Below are 22852 nucleotides of genomic sequence, written 5' to 3'. Positions count from 1 at the left end.
CAAAATTTATTTTATATATAAAGGTGATATCAAACAAGACCACAAAACAGGAGGAAAATAAATTATATTAAAATAGTTCGGAAAAAAAAAAAAAAATAAAAATAATGAATGAAAAATATTGTCAAATTGTAAAAACAATAAAATGTTTGAAATAGCAAATGTATAGAAATGTATAGAAATATATATTAATATTTTTTTTTTAACAGAATTGCCCAATTGTTGTTATCAAAAAAAAAATCCTCAACCTGCACCCCATCAATACTAGTGCATAGATCGTATAGTTCTTCTTTTCTAAACACGTGGTAATACCTTTGAAATTTTAATAGATCTATAAATAAAATATAAAAGCAGGTTGAAAATGAAGAATTAAATATGTTTTCCACAAAATTATATCTTTTTTTTCTACTTTTTTTTTTTACTTTTTTTGGTTGGGGCGTAGGCAATCTTGTCATCCAGAGTGCCATCCGGATTTGTTTCTGCTAAATGTTGTTGTTGTAAATACCAGGGAACAAATACTGTAAATATGAAAAAGAAAGGGGGATAACACTTATTTATAGTTGTTATGTATTTAGGGCATACGAAATATATATTATTAGAATGGTTTAAAAAAAATTAATATTATATAATAATTAAAATGTAGAAGGATGTGAAATATATTAAAAATAAATTATTACTATCTTGGGAATCGAATTTTCTGTTTCCTACAACATTTTCTTTTTGCTCATATGCCCTAAATATGTTTGGAAAAAAAAAATTAAAATAAAATATAACAAAAATAAAGTTTATTCTTTTTTATGATTAACTATTTAAACATAGGTGATTTATTAAATTTGTATGAATATTTTCAATTGTTCTAATTAGTATTATATTTATGCTAAATTTTATATTTTTTTTGTGTGCATACCAGACATATATTAAGACTTTTCCTCCGATTTTTGTGCATCGCACCATCTCTGAAACAGCTTTTCTCCTGCACAATTTGGGACAATAAAAAAGTGTAAATTTTCAATATTTAATAATACATTTTTTAACAACCTTTGAGATGATAGTTACCTGCTTTCATGTGTCCCAAGGTGATGTATGACGGCTATCGAAATGCATAAATCTGCTATGTCTGTAAAAAGAAATAAAAAAAATGAATTTATTAATATGACTAGCCATACTTTAACTAGCTAAAAATGTTGTTAAAAAAAAAAAAAAAACATACTTGACTTTATTGGTATATTAATACAGTTAGCTAAAAATATATCTGTGTTTGGTCTTTTTTTAGCTGTTTTTAATAAATACAAACTAAAATCAAATCCAATAAAACAATATTTTGAAGATGCTTTAAGGTTTTTTCCATTTCCACACCCAGCATCCATAATTATATTTCCTTCTTTTTCTTGATTAATAATATTTTCTACATTATTCCATGGTTTATATCTGTCAAAAAAATTCATACATTCACAGTTTGTGTTACACACATTTTTTTTCATAACTTTGTATATTTAGCTATTTTTTTTTTTTTTTTTTTTTTGGTAATACCTGGTGTAACAAAAATGTTGAGCTATTTGATTATAAACATCCATGACATATTCTTTTTCCAAATGTTCTGGAGAGTATTCATTAACATTGATAGGTATGCAACTGTTTTCTTGTTTTGGATCCTTAATAATTTCCTTTCTTGTTTTATGTGCTAACATTCCCTCTATATTATTTTTATTTATAAATCGGAAAATTATTAAATAGCTAGTTTCTCTTTCCACAATCTAAAAAAAAAATGTATACATATGCATGGAAATATGTTGGACCTTGAATTTGATAAATAATCTATTACATCATCAATATTAAATAATTTTTTCATCTTGTTTATTTTTCGACTTACCTGGTCATCAAGTTGTATACTTTTTTTCTTAGGGATACCATAAATAAGTTCGTATCTTAATTTGCCTTTTATTTTGATGAGAGTATTTTTTTTTATCATCAAATTTGTTTTGGATTCTATAAATGAAAAAAATTTTAGGCAAATATAAAGTACCGTATCTCGTATGTTTTAAAAAACTGAATTAAAAATTATATTTTTTTTTTTTACCATTTTTTATATCTAGAAAGGACATTGGGAGGTCATTTTCGAGGACCAAAAATGCAATTTCATCCTATACAAAAAAAAAAAAGACAAATATGAAAAAATATATGCATGAGTTAGGTTTATAGAGCGTCATAAATAAGTAAGCAGGTGTGTATCCCTTTCGGTTTTCATTTTATTTAACTATTATTCTTTAATAATATATTACTTCAAAAATATAGCTCGATTCCACAATATATTCAATTGATTTTTTAATATGACATTTTAAAATGGTGTATTGATTTGGCTCTTTATCTCCTAATAATTTTTTAATTTTTGTTAAAAATGCAGATGGAAAAAAAGAGGAGGCATCTTGAACACAGTATGTTTTATATATCTTGTTTGGTGTGCCTCTATAAAAATAATGACTAATATTTATTTCTAAAAAAAAAGAAAAACATCAATAAATATAGCTAGCTACTATCGAAAAATCCATATGTATAACCACATATGATAATGAAAAGTATCTAAAATTGAAATTGTCACTGCCCAAGTATGTCAATATAAATTAGTATTAATAAATAAGTAAACAGAAATCACGCAATTTTAATAATGTAATATTTTTTTTTAATTTGTATATCCCTTTTACCATCATTTTTGGTATATTTAGACCATTTTTCATTTTCAAAATTTTGGATAATATCATTAGACATATTTGGATCTAAAACATCATTATATATAAATATGGCATCAGTTTTTTGTAGTAACTTTTCATATGCTGGTGAATATATATTAGAACAATCTTTTTTTATGTCATATTTTATATTTGAATATTCTGCCTTTATATCAAACTCAAATGGGGTTGTACAATTTCGAGAGTTCTGAAAAAAAAATTAAAAAGGGAATTATATTTCAACAAGATTATATACACATACAGAAAATTACAAAGTTTTTTTGTTTATCTAATTATATATCATTACATTGTTTAAAAAGTTAAATAAATATGAGCATTCCTTTTTTCTATGGAACTCAAGATAAATTATGTCTTCGTTTTCAATTAGGTAAACCATACAATTTAAATCAAACTTGTTTAAGAAATTTTTTATTTCTTCATCATTTGCACTTTTTAATCCAATCCCATTCAATTTGAGAATATTTGTAACTTTATATGTTTTTCCATAATATCTATGAGTCGATAAAAAAATGGGTATACAATATATATACATGCATACATACAAACATATATAACCATTTTAATTATATAGACAACATAGTAGTTAAACTAATTTATGTACAAAATATATATATAATAAAAGAATATAAATAAAATAGAAAATATATTTAGAATGTGTTTTTGTTAATTTTTTACTTTACAGGGTATGAACTCAAACATGTCTTTATAAAATTCATTGTTCATTTATCGAACTTCTGAAAAAATATTGCCTTGGACATATATACCCATATATATATGTGTATATACCTAATCTATATGCATTTCCTTTTTTATACTTAATTTGAAATTTTTTTAAATCATTATTCAAAAAAGTTGCATATGGATTTGGTCGAATTATTTGGCAGTTTAATTGGGAAATTAATTTTATAGAATGCCCCAATTTTTTTAATAATTTATTTTACAAAATTAAAAAAAATATAAAGAGTGACATAAATAAAAATATTAATTTATTATTTTATTTTTACAAATTTGTTACAAGTTTAGGAAATAAAAAAAAAATAATAACAATAAGATTTAAAAAATATATCTCAAAAAATTACGAGGAGTAAATTGATATGTAGAAGTGAACAGGTTCCATAAAATAAATACTTAATTATATTAAGCAACATTATTTTTAAAACACTTCATATATATGTGCACTATGTATCTATTTTTTTTAGAGACAAAGATACTTTTCAATTTTTTATTTTCAATATAAAAGTGTGAATTTTATTTTTATTTTATACATAAATACAAATAGAATAAATATTTCAATTTAAAAAAAAAAAAAATTCATTCATGTTTTTATAATGTTTTATAAAATAGTCCATTCCCTTTGGGTTTTCCTATGGGTAGTAACCAAGTTAATATATTCTCACCCTTTGAATAATAGCATGTTAGTATAAATGTAGAAATATAGAAATATAAAAATGTAGAAATACAGAAATGTAAAAATGTAGAAATACAGAAATGTAAAAATGTAGAAATACAGAAATGTAAAAATGTAGAAATAAAATTTTGGGAGGATAATAGGGATGATATTTGTCTATAATATGTTTTCATTATTTTTTTAATTTGTTTACCAAAACTTGCTTAAAGTTTTCCTCGATACCCAAGTTATATATGTTTTGCTTAGCCTTTTCACCGAGCTAAAAAAATTCAAAAAATTTTGTAAATTCATAATACCACATGCACACATAATAAATAAAAGTATATATAAACGAAGAAATAAATGTATATGCATATGTACATGTATATATGTCTATTTTGAATCACATGATGAAATAAATAACAATATAAGAAAATATTCTTACCACACAAAATTCCAAAGTTGTATAATTTTGTGATGTTAGATATAGATGAAAAAGAAAAAAAGGGAAAATTATTCTGCAAAAAAAAAAAAAAATAGTTAGCTAGCCATTATATAAAAATACAATGATATATGTGAATTTTTTTTTTATTTCTCTTTAATTACAATATAATAACTGCCGATAAAACAATTTCCAGGAATAAATAAAAAACCTCGTTAAACAGTATATTGGGATTAGTGTAAAAATATGGGAAAGATGAGTAGCAATTTATCCCGACATAAAAACAGCATATGTTTGCATAAAGGAGACTTAGTAAAAAAAACTTGTAGTTGTAAAATCCAATGCAATTTGCAACCTGATATTTATTTTTTATTCGAAAATAAAATAAAAGAAATTATAAATATCATATGTGTGTATGCATGCCTATATATACTAGGCTTAGTATAATTCATATTTCTATGAATATGATAAATTTTTTTTTTTGTAAAGATTAAATAGTAGTATAATCATTTATTTGCATGTACAGTGCAGGTATTATAGCCCTTTTTTTAATAAAAATGGCTAGTTCAAATAAATAAAAAAAATATCTTTTAAATAATTATAAATGTGGCTAGTTGTCTTACCCATGGGCAATAGTGATCCATCTTTAAAACAGTTTTATCAATCGCTCTGAACAAGCCAAAAAATAAAAAGAATAAAAATTATGATAATAAATAGGGGGATCATAATTTAGTTGTTATGTCAAAATGAAAGCTAAATTTATAAAATATATTTGTAAAAAAAATTGTAACCGGCAATAATGGGATCGATCTGGTTTGTATACTTTCGAGTAGGCACAGTATCGTAGTTCACCTTGAAAAGGTAAAGAAATAAAAAAAGTAAAGAAATAAAAAAAGTAAAGAAATAAAATAAAAGGGAAGAAATAAAAAGAACTCCTTACACTATCATATCATATCACATCATATCACATCACATCACGTCACAAAAAAAGTGAAACATTTTTTCACGGTATATATTTAACCTGTTTTTTCTCTTTCCTTTATTCTTTTAACATCTGGTTCTACTCTCCACTCATGGGTGTCTTAAAAAAAAGAAAAATTAAAATAATGAATAGGCACAATAATATAATATATAAATATATATTTTTTTTATTAATACTTGGAACATATCCAGGACTTGTATTATATGTTTTGTAAAAGGACCAAATCATTAGGAATAATATTGCATGAACTGTTAATAAAATAAAGCGACATATTAAGGAGTTATATGGATATTAGAAAATGTTTAAACTTATGCATAAAAAAATAATTATTTTTTTATACATGTAAACAATGTTATATATCCGTCTTTTAGTAATGCTTCATCTACATATTGGTTTTCGACACTTATTTGCAACAATAAAAAACAATAAAACTTAAAAAAGATGTAAAAAAAAGAATAAGGTATATATATATTTCAATTAAATAGGCCTATAAGTATACACACGGTGATATATTTTCCTTTTTTTTAAAAAAACAAAATATAAACAGTTTTAAATTAAATTTTATCGATTATATTACTGTGACAAATATAGTGTACATGACTATGGTTACAAAACAGATTAGCTATAAAAGCATGTCGTATGAGAAAAGGACATGAAAAAATAATATAAATTTGAATATTCTAGATTATTTAAGTGCATAGTTACAATATATCATATTATATTGCTTGTTTTGGTTTGGATTTTTTATAACTTATTACCATTACTGGCAATAAATGCCGTATTCCTTGTATATTATTTTTGCTATCATTCATTTTAAAAATATTAATATATAATAATAGTTGGAACTATAAACAAACTAAACTAGTATATATTGTTGTTGTTATTTTTTATAATGCATAGTGGCATAACTATGTCACAGGCAACAACACATATGTATATAACCAAATGACAAAGGTGCAATATACTATGACAAAAAAAAAAAAAAAGGAATAGACAAGTGAGATTTCTTTTATTTTTAATAAATATAGCATAAGTATATATATATTTATAAAAGTTCGATAGTAGAATAAAAAAAAATTAATATAATTTGAAATTATTATTTTTAAGTAATTCAAATTATTATGACAAAAAAAACACACACAAGAAAGGGGAATTATAATTTTCCTTTAAATTATATAAAAAATACAACGAACAATTTTGTAAGCATTATTTGTAGGTACACCTCTCACCCCTTTTATTTGGTTTACTTTACTTTATCGTCTTTTTAAATTATTTATTTTTTAAAACCTTTTTGAAATAATAAATATATTATATACAAAATTTGGGAGAAAAAATAAGTCCTATTATTTTCCCATAATAAAGAATAATATACCAAATGAATATGCAAACCAAGTCAGTTTTTTCCATTTTTTTTTCCATTTTTTTTTCCATTTTTTTTTCCATTTTTTTTCCATTTTTTTTTCATTTTAAGAATTTTTAATATACATATTGAGCAAATTGCATAACTATTTTATGTTTAAAAGTTTTAGAAATATAATAAATCGATTTCTACATAAGTTTTTTTCAAAAAAAATTATTATTTTTGGGTTTCCCAAAATATATATATGCCTACATAATTGTTGTTTTAATTTTCCAGCTAAAAAAGTGAAAAAAAAATTTCATATTTTTTATAATATTCCTAATTATGTAAAATATGAATTATTTTTCTTATTTTTTAATTTCAAAAAATGTATAAATAGTTTTACATATTTTAGGAGAACAAACATGTAACATATATTTTTTTTTTTTCGTATATATTTTTCTATATTTATTATATACTTATTATATATTATTAATAATGCTATATATTTATTGCTTTATAGTCCCCCTCCTCATTTTTTCCTTCATATAAAATTAATGCACTTTAGACTCTAAGGTGTATAGTAAAAAAATTTGCATACGTACCTCCAAAAATATATGGAAAGAAAAGGCTTGGGCACAAAATATATAGTTAAGGGGCAATACATAAAAAAGTATAATTTTATTTACATAATATTGCTAACATATTTATTTGGTATTGTAATAAAACTCCCCTTTGGTTTTACCAACCCCCAAGCTGCGTAATTTTTGTTTATACTTTTTGTCGGGACATAGTTGGTCTTGTAATAGTAGGAAGCCAATATTTTCCTTGTATATGTTTAAAAAAATTATACATATTATTTATAAATACCATTGCATATTCTTAAGTTTGTTTGCTTGAAAAAATAAAAAAATTATATGAACACTTTGCATCCTATATAAATTATTATTGTGGGTAAATAAATTTTTACATATATGCAATTAATAAATAATATATACATACATTTTTGATTTATTTAAAGTTTATGCCCTAGGGATAAATAACATATTATTTTATGAAAAATATATAATTTACATTTATATATTTATACATTTATATATTTACATTTTTTAAATGGTAATTTAATTTATTTTTTAAGTTAAAAAAAAAAATAAATATAGAATATAATGCCAGTAAATAAATACAAATAGTGACCATTCTTAAAATTGCAGAAAAGAAAATAAAAAAATTTTTTCATATTTTTTAATAATACAATTTCAATTAAAATAATTTTTTACAATATACAAATTTACATATATATATGTAATAATTCAATATTTATAAAAACAAAATATTTATTTCCATATTGTAACAAACGTTATACATACGTTGGTATTTCCATTTTATGGTCGCTTTATATAAGTAATATATTTCCACACAAAAGTATATTAAATATATATATATAGTTGAACATATACAATGTCGCATAGAAAGTTTGAAAGGCCTCGTCACGGTTCTTTAGGTTTTTTACCAAGAAAGCGATGCAAAAGATTAAGAGGAAAAATCCGATCTTTCCCTAAAGATAACAAAGAGCTTGCTCCCCATTTTACAGCCTTTATGGGATATAAATCAGGTATGTCCCATATAGTTAGAGAAGTTGATAAACCAGGTTCTAAATTACATAAAAAAGAAATTGTTGAAGCATGTACAATTGTTGAGTGTGCTCCAATGGTTGTAGTTGGTATGGTTGGATATAGAGAAACCCCAAAAGGTTTAAAAGTTTTAACAGCTGTATGGGCAAATCATGTTTCAGATGAGTTTAGAAGAAGATATTATAAAAATTGGTATAAATCTGATAAAAAAGCATTTACAAAATGTTTAAATATTCCTGAAGCTACTAAAGAAAAATTATATGATAGAATTGAAAAATATTGTACAATCTTAAGAGCCATTTGTCATACTCAACCATCAAAAACCCCATTACGTTTAAAGAAAGCCCATATTATGGAAATTCAAATAAATGGAGGGCATATGAAAGATAAAATAAATTTTGTAAAAGAATTATTAGAAAAAAATATACCAGTAACAAATGTATTTAATAATAATGAAATGATTGATGTTATTAGTGTAACAAAAGGACATGGAACTAAAGGTGTTGTTAGCAGATATGGTGTTAAAAGATTACCAAGAAAAACCCACAGAGGATTACGTAAAGTTGCTTGTATTGGTGCATGGCATCCAGCTAGAGTACAATTTCAAGTACCAAGACATGGTCAAAAAGGTTATTTCCATAGAACAGAAAGAAATAAAAAGATTTATAGAATTGGTTTGAAAAAAGATAAAAATAATGCATCTACTGATGCTGATATTACTGAAAAAAAAATAACACCAATGGGTGGTTTCCCACATTATGGTGTTGTAAATGAAGATTTCATTTTATTAAAAGGTTGTATATCTGGAACAAAGAAAAGACCAATTACTTTACGAAAAACTTTAGTACCACAAGTTTCGAGAGATGCATTATCACAAGTTTCTCTCAAATTTATAGATACATCATCTAAATTAGGTCATGGAAGATTTCAGACTAGTGATGAAAAGATTAAATATTATGGTCCTCTTAAGAAAGATTTAAAAGCCTAAGGAGGGAGTATGTTGGCTATCAAAATGAATAACCTAAATAACTTACAAAATGAAAATAGCCGGATTATGTATAAAACACGTCTTTATATCGTGTATACATGCATATGTACGTATACATATATCATTGTACGTGCTATAAATTCATGTATTTTTTTACTTATGTAAAATGTTGAAAATTTATACAAGCATATTTTATTTATTATTTTTATTCCCCTCTTTCTATATTCATCTTTTATTTTTCAAAATTTATTAAGAACTAATTTTACAAAAATATTTATAATAATATAATGTATTTATAAATATACACTTTAAAAGTGTAGTGTGATGTGAAAATAAATAAGTACATTTACATGCACACTGCTGTTAGCAAAGTATGCCTTGGTTTATGCCATACTTTTTATTCCTACACATTCTGGTTGGTAAAATGGATATAGTTACAAGGGTAAAGAAATGAATACTAATTATATTTTTTTAATTATTTTTTTTTTATAAATTTATTTGAAAAATAGTGGTAAAATATTTGTTAGTTTTGTTTTCCTATTCGTATTGACCGTTACAAAATTGGCCATTAAAAAGTGGAATATTTAAATGGAAATTTACGGAAAATATAATTTTTATTTTTAAAAAGAATGATATCCTTTTTTGCGATTAAAAGGGGGATGTTAATAAATATTTCAACATTTCAAACAAGGTGGTAATCTAGTAAAACTGGCAAAATAAATTGTAACAATTTTTTATAAGCAATTTGATAGTTTAATTTACGGGATATATACCATTTTCGAATTAGTGTCTTTAATTTTGTTTTCTTTTCATTCCATAAAAATAAATAACATTCTTAATAATAAATTTATTTTTCCCTTTGCTATAATATTATAAAGTTTAAAAATAATAATTAATTTTTGAAATAGAGAATTGGAAAAAATAATTTTGTTTAAACATTTATCAGTGTATTTTTAACATAACGTGTGCACACATTTTATGTATATATTTAAGAATACATATAAATGTAAAATAAATTATTCTCCTTTATTAATATTTTTAATAAGCATTTTATTACACTTTATAATAATTATTATTTTTTATTTTTTCTCTCTTACTAAATTTCAAATATGTCAATTTTTATTTCACCATAATTTTATGTTAAAAAAATATAAATTTAAGTTTATTCAAATTGCGCTGAAATATTTTAGCATATGTAGTTATTACATATTAAAATTTTATAGCTAGCTATATTTATTTTTATTTTTTTTTTTTTTTTACTTTTTTTATTTTTAATAATACTAGCTAATGATTACCAGAAAAAGTGATATCGTAAGTTTTACACCAAGACCAATTACTAATAGACCCATAAGTAGCAATAGAAGGCGAGGACGAAATGAAATAACAGAGGAGCAAAAAAATGAAATAAAAGAAGCCTTTGATTTATTTGATACAGAAAAAACTGGGAAAATTGATTATCATGAATTGAAGGTATACATATTTTTTTATGTGTGCATATGGTTATGTTTTTTTGTTAATGTTTTTTTTACCTTTAATATTAACTTGTTAATGTATTCCTCCTGTTTTTTAGGTAGCTATTCGGGCACTCGGTTTTGATATAAAAAAGGCGGATGTCTTGGAATTGATGAGGGAATATGATAAAACAAATTCGGGATATATAGACTACAACGATTTTTTAGACATAAGTAAAATTAAAATAAAAAAATAATGCATGTTGTTACCACTATATGGCTATCCTTGAATGTCTAACTATACTAAGAAATATACCATTTAGTATATAAATAATGCATACACAAAATATCTATTTAACAATTTCATACATTTTGGTACATGTATATTTTTTTTAAGTGACACAAAAAATTAGTGATAGAGATCCAACCGAAGAAATAATAAAAGCTTTTAAATTATTTGATGATGATGATACAGGTAATAATAATTATGAATAAGCTAGCTATCCGATTATTTAATTTTTTTTTTTGCTTAAATTGGTGATATATAAAAATAGCTAGCTGATTTAATTTCTCAATTTTTATTTAATTTTTACAGGAAAAATATCATTAAAAAATTTAAGAAGAGTTTCCAGAGAATTGGTAAGATATAATAGTTGAAAATAACTACACGAAAACATGCATATATATAGAGAGAAAATACATGATGAATGCAATTATTTTTTCATTTGCACACAGGGTGAGAATTTATCAGACGACGAGTTACAAGCCATGATTGATGAGTTTGATAAGGATATGGATGGAGAGATTAGTCAAGAAGAATTTTTAAGTATAATGAAACAAACTAGTCTTTATTAATAAATATATTTTTCGTTTATATGAGAATATTTATAATGTAAGTGTGTGTAATAAGTTTGTATAGCATCGTTAGATGGATAGCTTATTCCTTTTTTTATATTTCTATCTAAATTTAGCATGAATAATTACTATACCTCTTTACAATGCTATCAAACTAAATAGCTATTATATATATGTATGGATGATTATTTTTTTTCAATATTCGAATAAATAATTATTTTATATGTATACATATATATTTGGCTTATAATATTATTATATGTCTACTACTTTTTTTATAAAGCATTATATGTATATACATATAAAATATATCACTGAATATATTATTTTCGTTTTTTTTTTTCCTAAAAAATATGTATATATTTACATGTACAGTGCATGCTGAATAATCTCATTCGATAAAAAATTGTTTTTGTTAATAAACTTTTATATTTATTTAAATTTAAACTGATTTAGTATTCTCATCAAAAATGTTGAAATATAGTGCTACTGACAAGGAGAAAATATTTGAAGGTTATTTATTTTGTTCTTTCTGTCTATTCTGTTTTTGACATAAGCAAATTGTATATTATTACAGCATAGCTATTTCAAAAAAAATAAAAAATAATAAAACTTTTTTTTATGGTACTAACTTTTTTAGCAATAGAAGATTTTGTTCTGTACATAATTTCGTGGCTAGTAAATATTAATGTTGATATATTTAAGAATGACCCAAATAAAAAATATTCGAATACCATTTTGGATAAAAAACTGATAAAGCTGAGTCGAAGTTATACCACTTTCATTCATTTGGTTTTTATTATTTATTTTGTTTTGTCTATTATTGTATACTTTTTTAAAACCTCGTATTTTTCACTATTAATATAATTTTAATTGTGTGTGCATTTTTTTAGTTGTGTCCGTTGTCGAGCTTATAAATAATATGATCATTCAGGTTAAAATAGAACATAACATTATAAAGTATATAGATTAAAGGATATCAAAAGTTCATTATTTTTATTATCTTAACCACATAATAAGACATTAACTTTTTTTAATTTTTATAATTTTCATTTTTTATAAAAAGAATAAAAGCTGTACACAACGAGAAATTTATTACAAACTATATAACATTTTCAACGAGCAATGTCAAACCAATAGACATATAAAGGTAAGTTAATAATTACATTATATCAATAAACATTTCGAAAAAAATGTAGAAATGGTAATAATAATATTGTTCACATTTTATTAAATAAAATATTTATGGAAAAAAATTTATGGATTTATAGGATGTGTGTGCAATTTTAGGATTCTCAAGATCGTCATTAAATATTTACGCCTCTGAAAAAGGTTATAAACTTTTCTTATATATATATATATATATATATATATATATATATGGCATAACACTACAATATATGCAAGAGCTGCTAACCTTAGCAAATTTAACTATATGACAAATATTATGAACGTACAGGTTGCATAGCTGGACTTCTTACACTTAAAAAGAGAGGAGAAATCTTAAATATAAGCAATATGGGTATATAATAATTAATAAAATGCAAAACACAATATATGCATTTAAAATAGTAAGACTATATATATTTCTATTCCCTTTTTGAAAAAAATGAAGTATATCATACGAAAAGGTACATTGAATTATTTTAATTTTTTATAAACAGAATATGGTTTAATGATAAATGATAATCTTTTAAATGTGGACAAAGTAGAAAGTTTAGCTCACTATATACTTGTCGTGGAAAAATATTCTCTTTATCAAAAATTATGTGAAAAAAAAATGTGGAATGTACTAAAAAATTATATAAAAAATGGATTAGTATAATGCATATATGTTTGTAAACATACATATTTGTAATAACAAAAAAAAAAATATATTATTTTGTGGCAAACAATTTATAGACTCTTCCTTTAATTTTAATAACTGGAAAAGGATTCCCAGATTATGCCACAAGGAAAATCATATTTGATCTTGTTAATTTGTTTCATTTAGAGGTTAGAAAATAATTATTGTATTCTTTTTATATGGCTTCAAATTGTTTATGTGATTTTATGAATTTCTCTTTTAACTTTGAATACTCAGTGTGTATATGTAGGGGACTATGATCCATATGGGATTCGAATATATTTAAGTTATAAAGAGGGATGTAAAAATAATCAAAATTCTATATATCCATGTAAGGATATAAAATGGATTGGAATGTGTTCAGAGGATATTAATTTTTTTCCTAAAGAATCTTTATTATCATTAAGTATGAAAGAGAAACATGTTATACAAAATTTATTAAAGGATAAAAATTTATATTATAATTCAAAATTAAAAACTGAAATTTCTGAAATGAATGAAAAAAATATAAAGTTTGAAATTGAAGCTTTTGAATATGTAGGGATGGAATTCTTTGTTAAAAATTATTTGATACGAAAAATTTTAAGAAAAGAATGGTTGCAGTAAAAGGGGTGTCACAATAAATCATTTTCACATACCACTACAACTTCATTTTCGTTATACTTAATAAAAATGTATTTTTTTTTTTTTTCCTTTTTTAAAAACTGTCATCCTTTAACCTTCTATTATCTTGTATATATCTAAAAAATTAATTAAAAAAGATGAAGCAAATAATGAATGTCTTAATGTAAAATAATGTTTTATGTTTTATAAAATTTGGATAAAACAACTTAACAACTTGTTAAGTGTTATCATAAAAGTTAAAAATTTATTTTCTACAAACGCATATATATATGACAATTTAAAAGAAAGAAATGGCATATGTAATTATAGGTTATACAAAAGGGGTAGCAAATATGGGTATATATTACATAAGTCTGTTTTTCATTTTTTCATCTTTATTTGAATTATTTTACTAATATAATTTGATTTTTTGGGGGGGCTAACCTGTTTATTACTTTTGGTGGTACACTTTCTAGTGAATATTTTTGTATATATTTTGGATTCATGATAAATGGTTTATTTTTACAATACATAAAATAGGGTAGCATATTTTTTCTTTGCCCATTCGTAAAATATTTCCTGACATATTTACAGCATTTTCCTGCAGTAAACCCCATAATGCCAGTAATTCTTCAAGGGTGTGTTTTAAATATGTGGGTATTTGCCTATTTTCTCAATGGCATAGTTATTCATACTGGTTATGTAGCTATAGCGTTTCAATTAGAGAACATGTGACATGAATAGAAAGGGGGAGAAAGATTTTCAAACCTTGATAAGTCATTATATGGTATACTTAAAAGTGATAAGTAAGTAAATAAATAAATAGCTAATAATTCATGTGGGGTAGGGCCAAAACAGTTAAATGGCATATACCCCATAAACATATATAATATAAATATTTTTTCTATGCCATATTTATGATTATATTTTATATAAAAATTTTTATAAATTTATTTTAACCTTACAAAACATATATGCGTAAATATTTTTGTTCTATAATCTTTTTTATAAGGCTCCGAAAAATAGGAAATTTGTGGGATGGAAAAAAAAAATAAAATGATTAAATATAATTATTGAACATTAAGTTTTTTTTTTTTTTAAGGGATATTAAATATATATAAAATAATTGTAATGCCATATAGTTATATATTTCATAATACCCTTATAATTTCAATTTTGTGAAAAAAATAGAGGGGAATATATATATATGAAGAGGCAAGGATGCGAGATAGTAAACCCTAATTTTTTTGTACCAAATGATGAATATTATTTAAATACTAGCATGTATAAATTGTATAAAAAAAAACATTAAAATGTATTTTGTCATTGAAGAGTGGAAAAATGTGATTATAAAGCCTAGCCAGTTAGGGCCTAAATATCAGCAGTATATTGAGGATATGTTACGAAATAGTATTGAAGGGCAATGTACTGAAAAATATGGATATATTATATGTGTGATTAGGATTATGCATAGTGAACCGGGAAGAGTTCAAGATGGTACAGGGATGATTGTAGTTAAAGTAAAATATCAAGCAATAGTTTTCAAACCATTTAAGGATGAGGTATATTGCTTAAAATAATTAAATAAATAAAATGCTTTATTTTGACATATTTATCATGATATATATATTTTTTTTAATAAAATTGTATTACATAATTATAGGGTATTTTTCCACCTGTTTATGTCTTTTATTTTAATCTAGCTAAATATGTATATAAAATTATGCACAATTCATGTAAAATCGTATATTTTTTTTTTTCACTATTTTTTTTTTTTTTTTTGTAAATTGTAGGTTCTCGATGCAATCGTTACGGACGTAAATAAATTGGGATTTTTTGCGCAAGCAGGACCATTAAAAATATTTATATCAAGAACTGCTATTCCCAAATATTTTGAATATACAGAAGATGCTCATTACCCTTGTTTTTCATCAGGTAGCCATAATATAAAGCCACAAACAACGGTCAGGTTAAAATTACAAGGTATACGATATGATTTATCAAATATGTTTGCAATTGCTACTATTAATAATGAATATCTTGGATGTATAGAATCAAATACATTGCAAGTTATGTAGATATGTTGATATATTTACACTTGCCTATATATACAGATTAACAAAATTTCCCTTTTTTTTAACATATATACATGCATAGATATTTATAGACATGACTGTACATAAATATTAGCATTTATTTATTATAAATTATTGTTTTTAGCTATTATTTTTTTTTTTTTTTGAGCATGTTAAGGTTATCTTTTTAGGGTGTAAGTGTACACATGAAAAGATAAAATAATGAGTTAAATATAAAATTTTATTTTTTTAAAAAAACTTAAAAAAAATTATTTTTAAAAAGTATTTTATTACGGTTTTAAGTTTAAAAGGAAAATAACAATATCCACATGTACTTCAAATTGTGTATACATGTTTTTTTCCTCTGTCCATTGTTAGTAGTTTGTTAAAATGTAGTATGTAACTATGCACACGTTGCCAGGTTGATAGTACATACAAATAAATAATAAAAAAATGAAAAAAATGAAAGAAATAAAATGAAACGAAGAAAATTGAAAGGAACAGAATGAAAATAAGGAAATGGAAGTGCAAGGAAATAATCTATTACAACCAAATTTGTGCAAAGATTCGATTTGTCAAGTAAGTAAAGAATAGGTAATGAATAAAATATGTATCACAGTAATTCGAAAGACAATTTTAATTAAATAGAAGAGCACCAAATGTAAAATAAATGATTGTTTTATTTGTGTCTTTTTGATTAAAAAAGTAGTTTTTATTTTATTTATTATATATCCTATCGTCTGCATTCAATATTATTTAGTATAATTATATTATTGTCAAAAAGTATTGTAATTTACAATTATTATCAAGGATCATTTTTTACATGCACTATAATAAAAAAAAAAAACACAAAGTTTTCTTTTTTTAATAGTGTACACATGACAATTTCGCAAATAAATAACGAGAATTATTATTTAGATATATTGAAAAGGTGTGAATATATATGTTTATATAGTACACTGATATATTGTGCCATTTATGGTGAAAGTAATATATACATATTTAATAACCAAGGAAATAAATGTATATAAAAAATGTTAGTGGTTTTGTTTTTTATTTGTTTTGATTATTCCCCAAAGATAGAAAGAAGAAATGAATTACATTAGCAGTTTTGAAAAAAAAAATGTAAAAATAGTAAACGGTATTATTATTATATATATATATATATATGTGAATGTCCAACGGATAATATATATATAATGAATGCATGCCAACTATTTTTGGAAAATTTTGAAAATATTGTGTTACAACAAAAAGGATAAGAAATATTTTAAAAATAAAAAAAAGTATTGTATAAAAATAACATAATATATACCATAATTAATTTTTGGAAAATATTAATGTGATATATAAGTATGTGTACAAAAAAGACGAAAATAAAAATCTATTCTAAAAATGTAAAGAAAAAAAACGTAGAAAAATAAAAAACAATAAAATAAAAAAATGTGGAATGAAAAAGATAAAAAAAATTGCATAAAATATTTATATATATATACATATCAGAAAAAATCTGATACATTTTGAAAACAATATTATTATAATTGATAACCCGAGTTTGCATTTTTTTTTTTAAAAAACATTGTATATATATAAATATATTTAAACAAGAGGAGAAGATACGTGCATTAAATTTATTTATTAACATATATATTATCTATAAATACAATATTTTTATAATTATAAAATTTATAATATTGCGTGTATTTATTATGCATATATTATAGTAAAGTTATTATTTTTTAATTATAATTTTCTACTTTATTATAAAAATATTTATAGTGCTAAATAATAATATATAAAAATGTAACAAAAAAAAATATAAAATATAAATAAAAAAATATGTAATATTTAAAAATAGTATGCGCAAAAATTATAAAAGAATTTATAAATTAAAATATATTTCCATTTTATTTTCAATTATTGTTTTTTTTCACTATTTTATAACATAAAAATTTGTACTTGAAAAATTTTTTTTATTATTTTTTGAAAAACATAGAAAGTATAAAACTTTATATATGAAAACAAAATAGTACAATTATAATAAAATATTTAAACAAACAATTTTTTAACATTTTTTTGTTATAATTCTAAAAAAAAATCGAATATTGTACGATGTATTTTATTTGATATTCTATAAAATATTCTGATTTTAATTGACAATACATATTTATATTTTTATTATTTTACATTTTTAAGACTGTGGATAAAATGATACAAAGTAAGAATTATAAAAATAGAAAAACAATTTGTTGTAATTTTATGTAAACAATGCATGTAACTTATGTATGTAAATTGTGCATGGAAATTGTGAAAAATATATCATTAGCAATAATAGTATCAAATTGTTTTATTTATTAATTTTACTAAAACATCAAACTTGTATTCATATATTACTTTCTCTTTCTTTACGTCTGAAAAATGTTTAACACATAAACTATCCAAATAATCCATTCCATAAAAGTTTTTGTTTATACACTGTCTACGTCTACATATGTTAGCAGTTTGGACATATATTTTTTTTTTCTTTTTTTTTTCCTTTTTTTTGTTCCTTTTTAGATACTAAGTTATCCGACGAAATTTTAGCTATTGAGTTACAAAATGAGCAAAATGAAAATACAACTTTAAAGGCTGAAATTGAAAAGCATAGCGAACATAAGGGAATTGCTCTTTTCATTTACCCCAAAGCAAATACACCAGGTTGCACTGAACAAGCAAAATTATTTAAGGAAAAACATGAGGAATTTGTACAAAACAAATATGCAGTTTATGGTTTATCTGCAGATAATGCTGAGAGTCAGGTATGCCAAAAAATATGATTTTACTCATATGTCTTCGTCGAATCTTTCTATCATGTTTTGTGATTACTCCATTTTTTCGTTTATACTTTTTGACATTTGTACATATTTTTTCCTCTTTGTAGTTAAAATGGAAAAACGACCTTGAATTACCATTCACTCTTTTATGTGACACTGAAAAAAAACTTTTAAAAGAAATTGAATGCTTGAAAGAAGATGACAAAATTATGAGATCCCATGTTGTTATATCTAACGAATTTATTGTGTCTTATGTAAAGAAAGGAGTAAAACCAGCCACCTCATGTGAAAAAGTTTTAAACTTTATCATTAAGGGTGAAATTGATGAGAATGAAGAAAAAGAAGAAGAAGAAGAAAAAGCTGATGAAGAAAAAGAGGGAGAAGAAAAAGCTGATGAAGAAAAAGAAGGTGAAGAAAAAGAAGGAGATGAAGAAGGACAAGTTAAAGAAGAAGAAAATGCAGATGGTGAAGATAAAAAAAGTGGTAGTGAAAAAGCCAAAGCAGCTAAACCTTCTGGAGCTAATGCACAAAAAAAGAAAAAAGTTGTAAAAAAAAGTGCCAGCAAACCTAGCAGTAAAAGTGCAAAAGGAAAAAATAATAAAATGGTGAAAAAATCTGGTAAAGTAAAGAAAGAAGTTAAAAAGAAATTGATCAGCAAAGCACAAAAGAAAATTGACAATAAAAAATCTAAAAATAATAAAGGAAAAAATATTACTAAAAAAGATGGAAAGAAAAAAGCTAATGTTAAGGATGAAAAAAAAAATAAAAAAAATAACACAAAAGGTAGCAAAAATAAAAATGTACCACAAAAAAAACAAATGAAAATGGCCAAAGGAAATAAAAACGCTGCTTCAGCAAAAAATGCAAAGAAAGTTCAAAATAAAAAAATCGATAAAAAAGCACAAAAGAATAAAAATATTAGCAAAAAAAATATTAACAAAAAAACCGTTGCTAAAAGTAACGCTAAAAATACCATGAAAAAAAAATTAAAAAAAAAGTAAACTAAATAAAACAGGACAAACTTTATGTTATTATTCGATTTTGTATATATACCTTTTTTTTTTTTTTTTTAAATAATTTTTTATAAAATATTTTTAATATTGAAAGCCAGTATATTGAAAAAAAAATAGTTTGTTATTATAGAATTTTTATTGGCGTCTACCGTTTTTTTTTTTTTCTTTATTTGAAATGTTTTAAACGAACATTGGATGAACTATTCGTATTATTTAATGTGTTATGAGTTTGCATATATATTTTTGTATATGCATAAGTTGTGAATATTCAATTTTTATATATGACAAATATATGTAGTTACCTTTATGGGGGTGGTGTCTACATCCACAATTATATATATTTTACACGTATGCTTTATAACTATATATTATAAATATTTGAAATCCTCCTATCTACTAATGTGTGTGTGTTTTATGCTATATGTTTTTGTTTTATTTATTATTTTTTTTTCTCATTTTGTATGTATATATATTATATATATACATGCGGGTGAGCATATATGTATTTTCTAAAGCAGTTATATAAATATAATTTTTTTTAAGGTATATTTATGAAATTTTATCTTTGTGTTTTTTAAAACTTGGATATGCTGATTTAACGAATATACACAGTAAAGTAAAAAAGAAAAAATAATAATAAAAAAAAGAAGAAAAAAAAATGTAGCTAGCCAATGGATTTTATGGCTAGCTGTACAGGTTAATAAATAAACAAAACAAACTATGAGGTGTAATATTGAATTGATCGGGAATTGTAGTAGGCTTGAGATTTTGAATCAACTACTGATTTAATATTTGATCTTCTTTTTTGTCTTAAATATAATCTATATAAAATATTTTTTGTGTATTCGGGAGTATATAATCTAGCATCCGGTCTACTAATTCTTTTTGTAAATCTCCATAGGTCACCCCATAAAATTTTTCTTGCTTTTTTATAGCCATACCCTTTTAAGATAGTTCCTGTTTTTGTTTTTAAATTTGAAATTAAAGATGAACTTTTTGTAACAACAAGTCTTTCAAAATTGTATGGATAAGAGCAAACATCAAGTAATACATGTTTTCCAGCTTTAATTGTAGGCATAACAACTCTTGGCCAAAAAAATGATTTTTCCTGAACTGTTAAGGCTTCATTTTCAGAATTATATTTAGTTCGTGGTCCTTCACATTTTCGTATTACTAAATATGAAAATTTTTCTTCATCAGTATTTTTCATTTGGCTACCTTTACAATAAATATGATGAGATAACCTAAGTGTGCGTTGAGAAAAATGACACCAATCTTTTCCTGTTAAAGCTAATGGGCATATATTTTCATGAGGACATGGTGATATTATATGAAATTTATTATATTTTAATTCAGTAATAAACATTTCTCTTATTGAATGTAGCATACGAAAGCCAGTAGGTGTTCCATTTTCAACAATAATTAATATTCCATTTTTTTCTATTTTATTCCATAAATTTTGTATAAATATATTTCTCGAATTATAATCATATAATGACAATAATTTATGTGATATAACAACTAAATCAAAGGAATCAAAATTTTCATATAAATGCATTTGATATTTAACATTAGGTATATTATCAAGTATATATTTTGATATAGATGCTAAATGTTGTGATGATTCAACAACTAATATTTTTTCATGAGAATAATTATATACTTCAGAAAAGGCAATAATACTAGCAGCTGGTACTGCGCTATAATTTAGTATTTTTTTTGCTGAAAAATCAGGTACCCTTATTTTTATTTCATTAAATATTCTATACATAATTCCATAATTCCCATTAAAATTATGTAATGTATATGATATAGAAACTTCAGGGAAAAAGGTGATATTTATTTTGTGTCTTGAATCTTCAGCATGTGTTAATGCTACTTGTTCAATTTCTTTTGATTTATTTTTATATTGTGATATAAATTCTTTTAAACATTTATATGATTTTTTATCAAGCATTTTTTCAATTTTATTTTTTTCTTCTATTGTTTCACATAACAATTTTGATGGAAGTACTCTTGGCAATTCTACACAATTTCGGCTTGTTAATTGTTTTGCCATATATCTTCCTAATTTTTCTAAATCTTTTTTTTTTACAAATTGTTTGGCTAGATTATGTAATTTTTGCCTTGCATGTTCAGGTATTTTTAAGGTCTTAAGACCTATCATACTTACTTTATCAAATTCTTCAATTTCTTCTGCACTTAAACTTTGGCTTTCTGAAATTTTATCAAATTTGAACGCTCTCCCTGAAATTGTTCTTCTTCCATCAATTCGAGGAATACCTAATTTAACTAATTTTATAAATCCATTTATTTTCATTTTATTGTTAGTATAAAGATTTATTTATTATTTTTTTTTGTTCCCCTCAAGCCTATACAATCTTTGGAATACAAAATAGGAACTCTCCCATCATTGATTTTTCCATTATTTGATTATATTCGATATAACCCACAAATCTATGTCTTAATAGTCAACACATATATACTATGTACATTTTGGCTTATGATAAAAAAAAAATATAAAAATATTTCATACTATTTTAGCTAGCTAAACTTGATTAATTAGTAAAATTTTTTTTTTTTTTTTTACATTTTTCTATTATAATAAAATAAAAAAAGTATTACAAGTATGTAGTAGAAAAATGGTATTTAAACGTGTATTTAAAAAGATAGAAATGTGTTAATT

At 23.1% G+C, this 22852-nt stretch overlaps 9 protein-coding genes across 9 annotated transcripts; 5 read left to right on the top strand and 4 right to left on the bottom strand.

Annotated features, from left to right (window-relative positions):
* Positions 1–185: 185 nt before the first annotated feature.
* PVVCY_0501260 (methyltransferase, putative) lies at positions 186–3457 on the bottom strand (the record flags this gene model as incomplete). Its single annotated transcript, XM_008627497.1, has 13 exons — positions 186–328; positions 420–515; positions 675–730; positions 905–970; positions 1054–1114; positions 1208–1425; positions 1528–1751; positions 1868–1983; positions 2075–2138; positions 2277–2488; positions 2697–2928; positions 3028–3232; positions 3417–3457. The coding sequence occupies 13 exons, from the start codon at positions 3455–3457 to the stop codon at positions 186–188; spliced, it is 1734 nt and encodes a 577-aa protein (XP_008625719.1).
* A 607-nt stretch (positions 3458–4064) lies between these two features.
* PVVCY_0501250 (palmitoyltransferase DHHC10, putative) lies at positions 4065–6364 on the bottom strand (the record flags this gene model as incomplete). The annotated part of the gene is made up of 11 exons (XM_037635027.1): positions 4065–4139; positions 4343–4408; positions 4574–4646; positions 4735–4925; positions 5194–5239; positions 5362–5422; positions 5592–5651; positions 5729–5800; positions 5893–5983; positions 6130–6174; positions 6311–6364. The coding sequence occupies 11 exons, from the start codon at positions 6362–6364 to the stop codon at positions 4065–4067; spliced, it is 834 nt and encodes a 277-aa protein (XP_037490214.1).
* A 1985-nt stretch (positions 6365–8349) lies between these two features.
* PVVCY_0501240 (60S ribosomal protein L3, putative) lies at positions 8350–9510 on the top strand (the record flags this gene model as incomplete). Its single annotated transcript, XM_008627495.1, has 1 exon — positions 8350–9510. The coding sequence occupies one exon, from the start codon at positions 8350–8352 to the stop codon at positions 9508–9510; it is 1161 nt and encodes a 386-aa protein (XP_008625717.1).
* A 1287-nt stretch (positions 9511–10797) lies between these two features.
* Positions 10798–11816, top strand: PVVCY_0501230 (centrin-3, putative; the record flags this gene model as incomplete). Its single annotated transcript, XM_037635026.1, has 5 exons — positions 10798–10980; positions 11081–11195; positions 11359–11436; positions 11557–11600; positions 11697–11816. 5 exons carry the CDS (start codon positions 10798–10800, stop codon positions 11814–11816), a joined length of 540 nt encoding a protein of 179 aa, XP_037490213.1.
* A 470-nt stretch (positions 11817–12286) lies between these two features.
* On the top strand, positions 12287–14268 carry PVVCY_0501220 (topoisomerase, putative; the record flags this gene model as incomplete). Its single annotated transcript, XM_037635025.1, has 9 exons — positions 12287–12329; positions 12457–12585; positions 12710–12750; positions 12883–12966; positions 13088–13148; positions 13276–13338; positions 13481–13605; positions 13719–13811; positions 13900–14268. The coding sequence occupies 9 exons, from the start codon at positions 12287–12289 to the stop codon at positions 14266–14268; spliced, it is 1008 nt and encodes a 335-aa protein (XP_037490212.1).
* A 91-nt stretch (positions 14269–14359) lies between these two features.
* On the bottom strand, positions 14360–14882 carry PVVCY_0501210 (conserved Plasmodium protein, unknown function; the record flags this gene model as incomplete). Its single annotated transcript, XM_037635024.1, has 2 exons — positions 14360–14402; positions 14710–14882. The coding sequence occupies 2 exons, from the start codon at positions 14880–14882 to the stop codon at positions 14360–14362; spliced, it is 216 nt and encodes a 71-aa protein (XP_037490211.1).
* Positions 14883–15578: 696 nt separating this feature from the next.
* Positions 15579–16343, top strand: PVVCY_0501200 (DNA-directed RNA polymerase II subunit RPB7, putative; the record flags this gene model as incomplete). Its single annotated transcript, XM_008627493.1, has 2 exons — positions 15579–15827; positions 16059–16343. 2 exons carry the CDS (start codon positions 15579–15581, stop codon positions 16341–16343), a joined length of 534 nt encoding a protein of 177 aa, XP_008625715.1.
* A 2205-nt stretch (positions 16344–18548) lies between these two features.
* PVVCY_0501190 (merozoite capping protein 1, putative peroxiredoxin, putative) lies at positions 18549–20154 on the top strand (the record flags this gene model as incomplete). The annotated part of the gene is made up of 3 exons (XM_008627492.1): positions 18549–18558; positions 18897–19138; positions 19261–20154. The coding sequence occupies 3 exons, from the start codon at positions 18549–18551 to the stop codon at positions 20152–20154; spliced, it is 1146 nt and encodes a 381-aa protein (XP_008625714.1).
* A 730-nt stretch (positions 20155–20884) lies between these two features.
* On the bottom strand, positions 20885–22486 carry PVVCY_0501180 (mitochondrial ribosomal protein S22 precursor, putative; the record flags this gene model as incomplete). Its single annotated transcript, XM_008627491.1, has 1 exon — positions 20885–22486. The coding sequence occupies one exon, from the start codon at positions 22484–22486 to the stop codon at positions 20885–20887; it is 1602 nt and encodes a 533-aa protein (XP_008625713.1).
* Positions 22487–22852: the final 366 nt, after the last annotated feature.

Source organism: Plasmodium vinckei, assembly GCF_900681995.1.
Source record: "Plasmodium vinckei vinckei genome assembly, chromosome: PVVCY_05".
NCBI lineage: Eukaryota > Apicomplexa > Aconoidasida > Haemosporida > Plasmodiidae > Plasmodium > Plasmodium vinckei.
The sequence above is the reverse complement of the archived record's forward strand: the minus strand, read 5'-3'. Positions and strand labels throughout refer to the sequence as shown.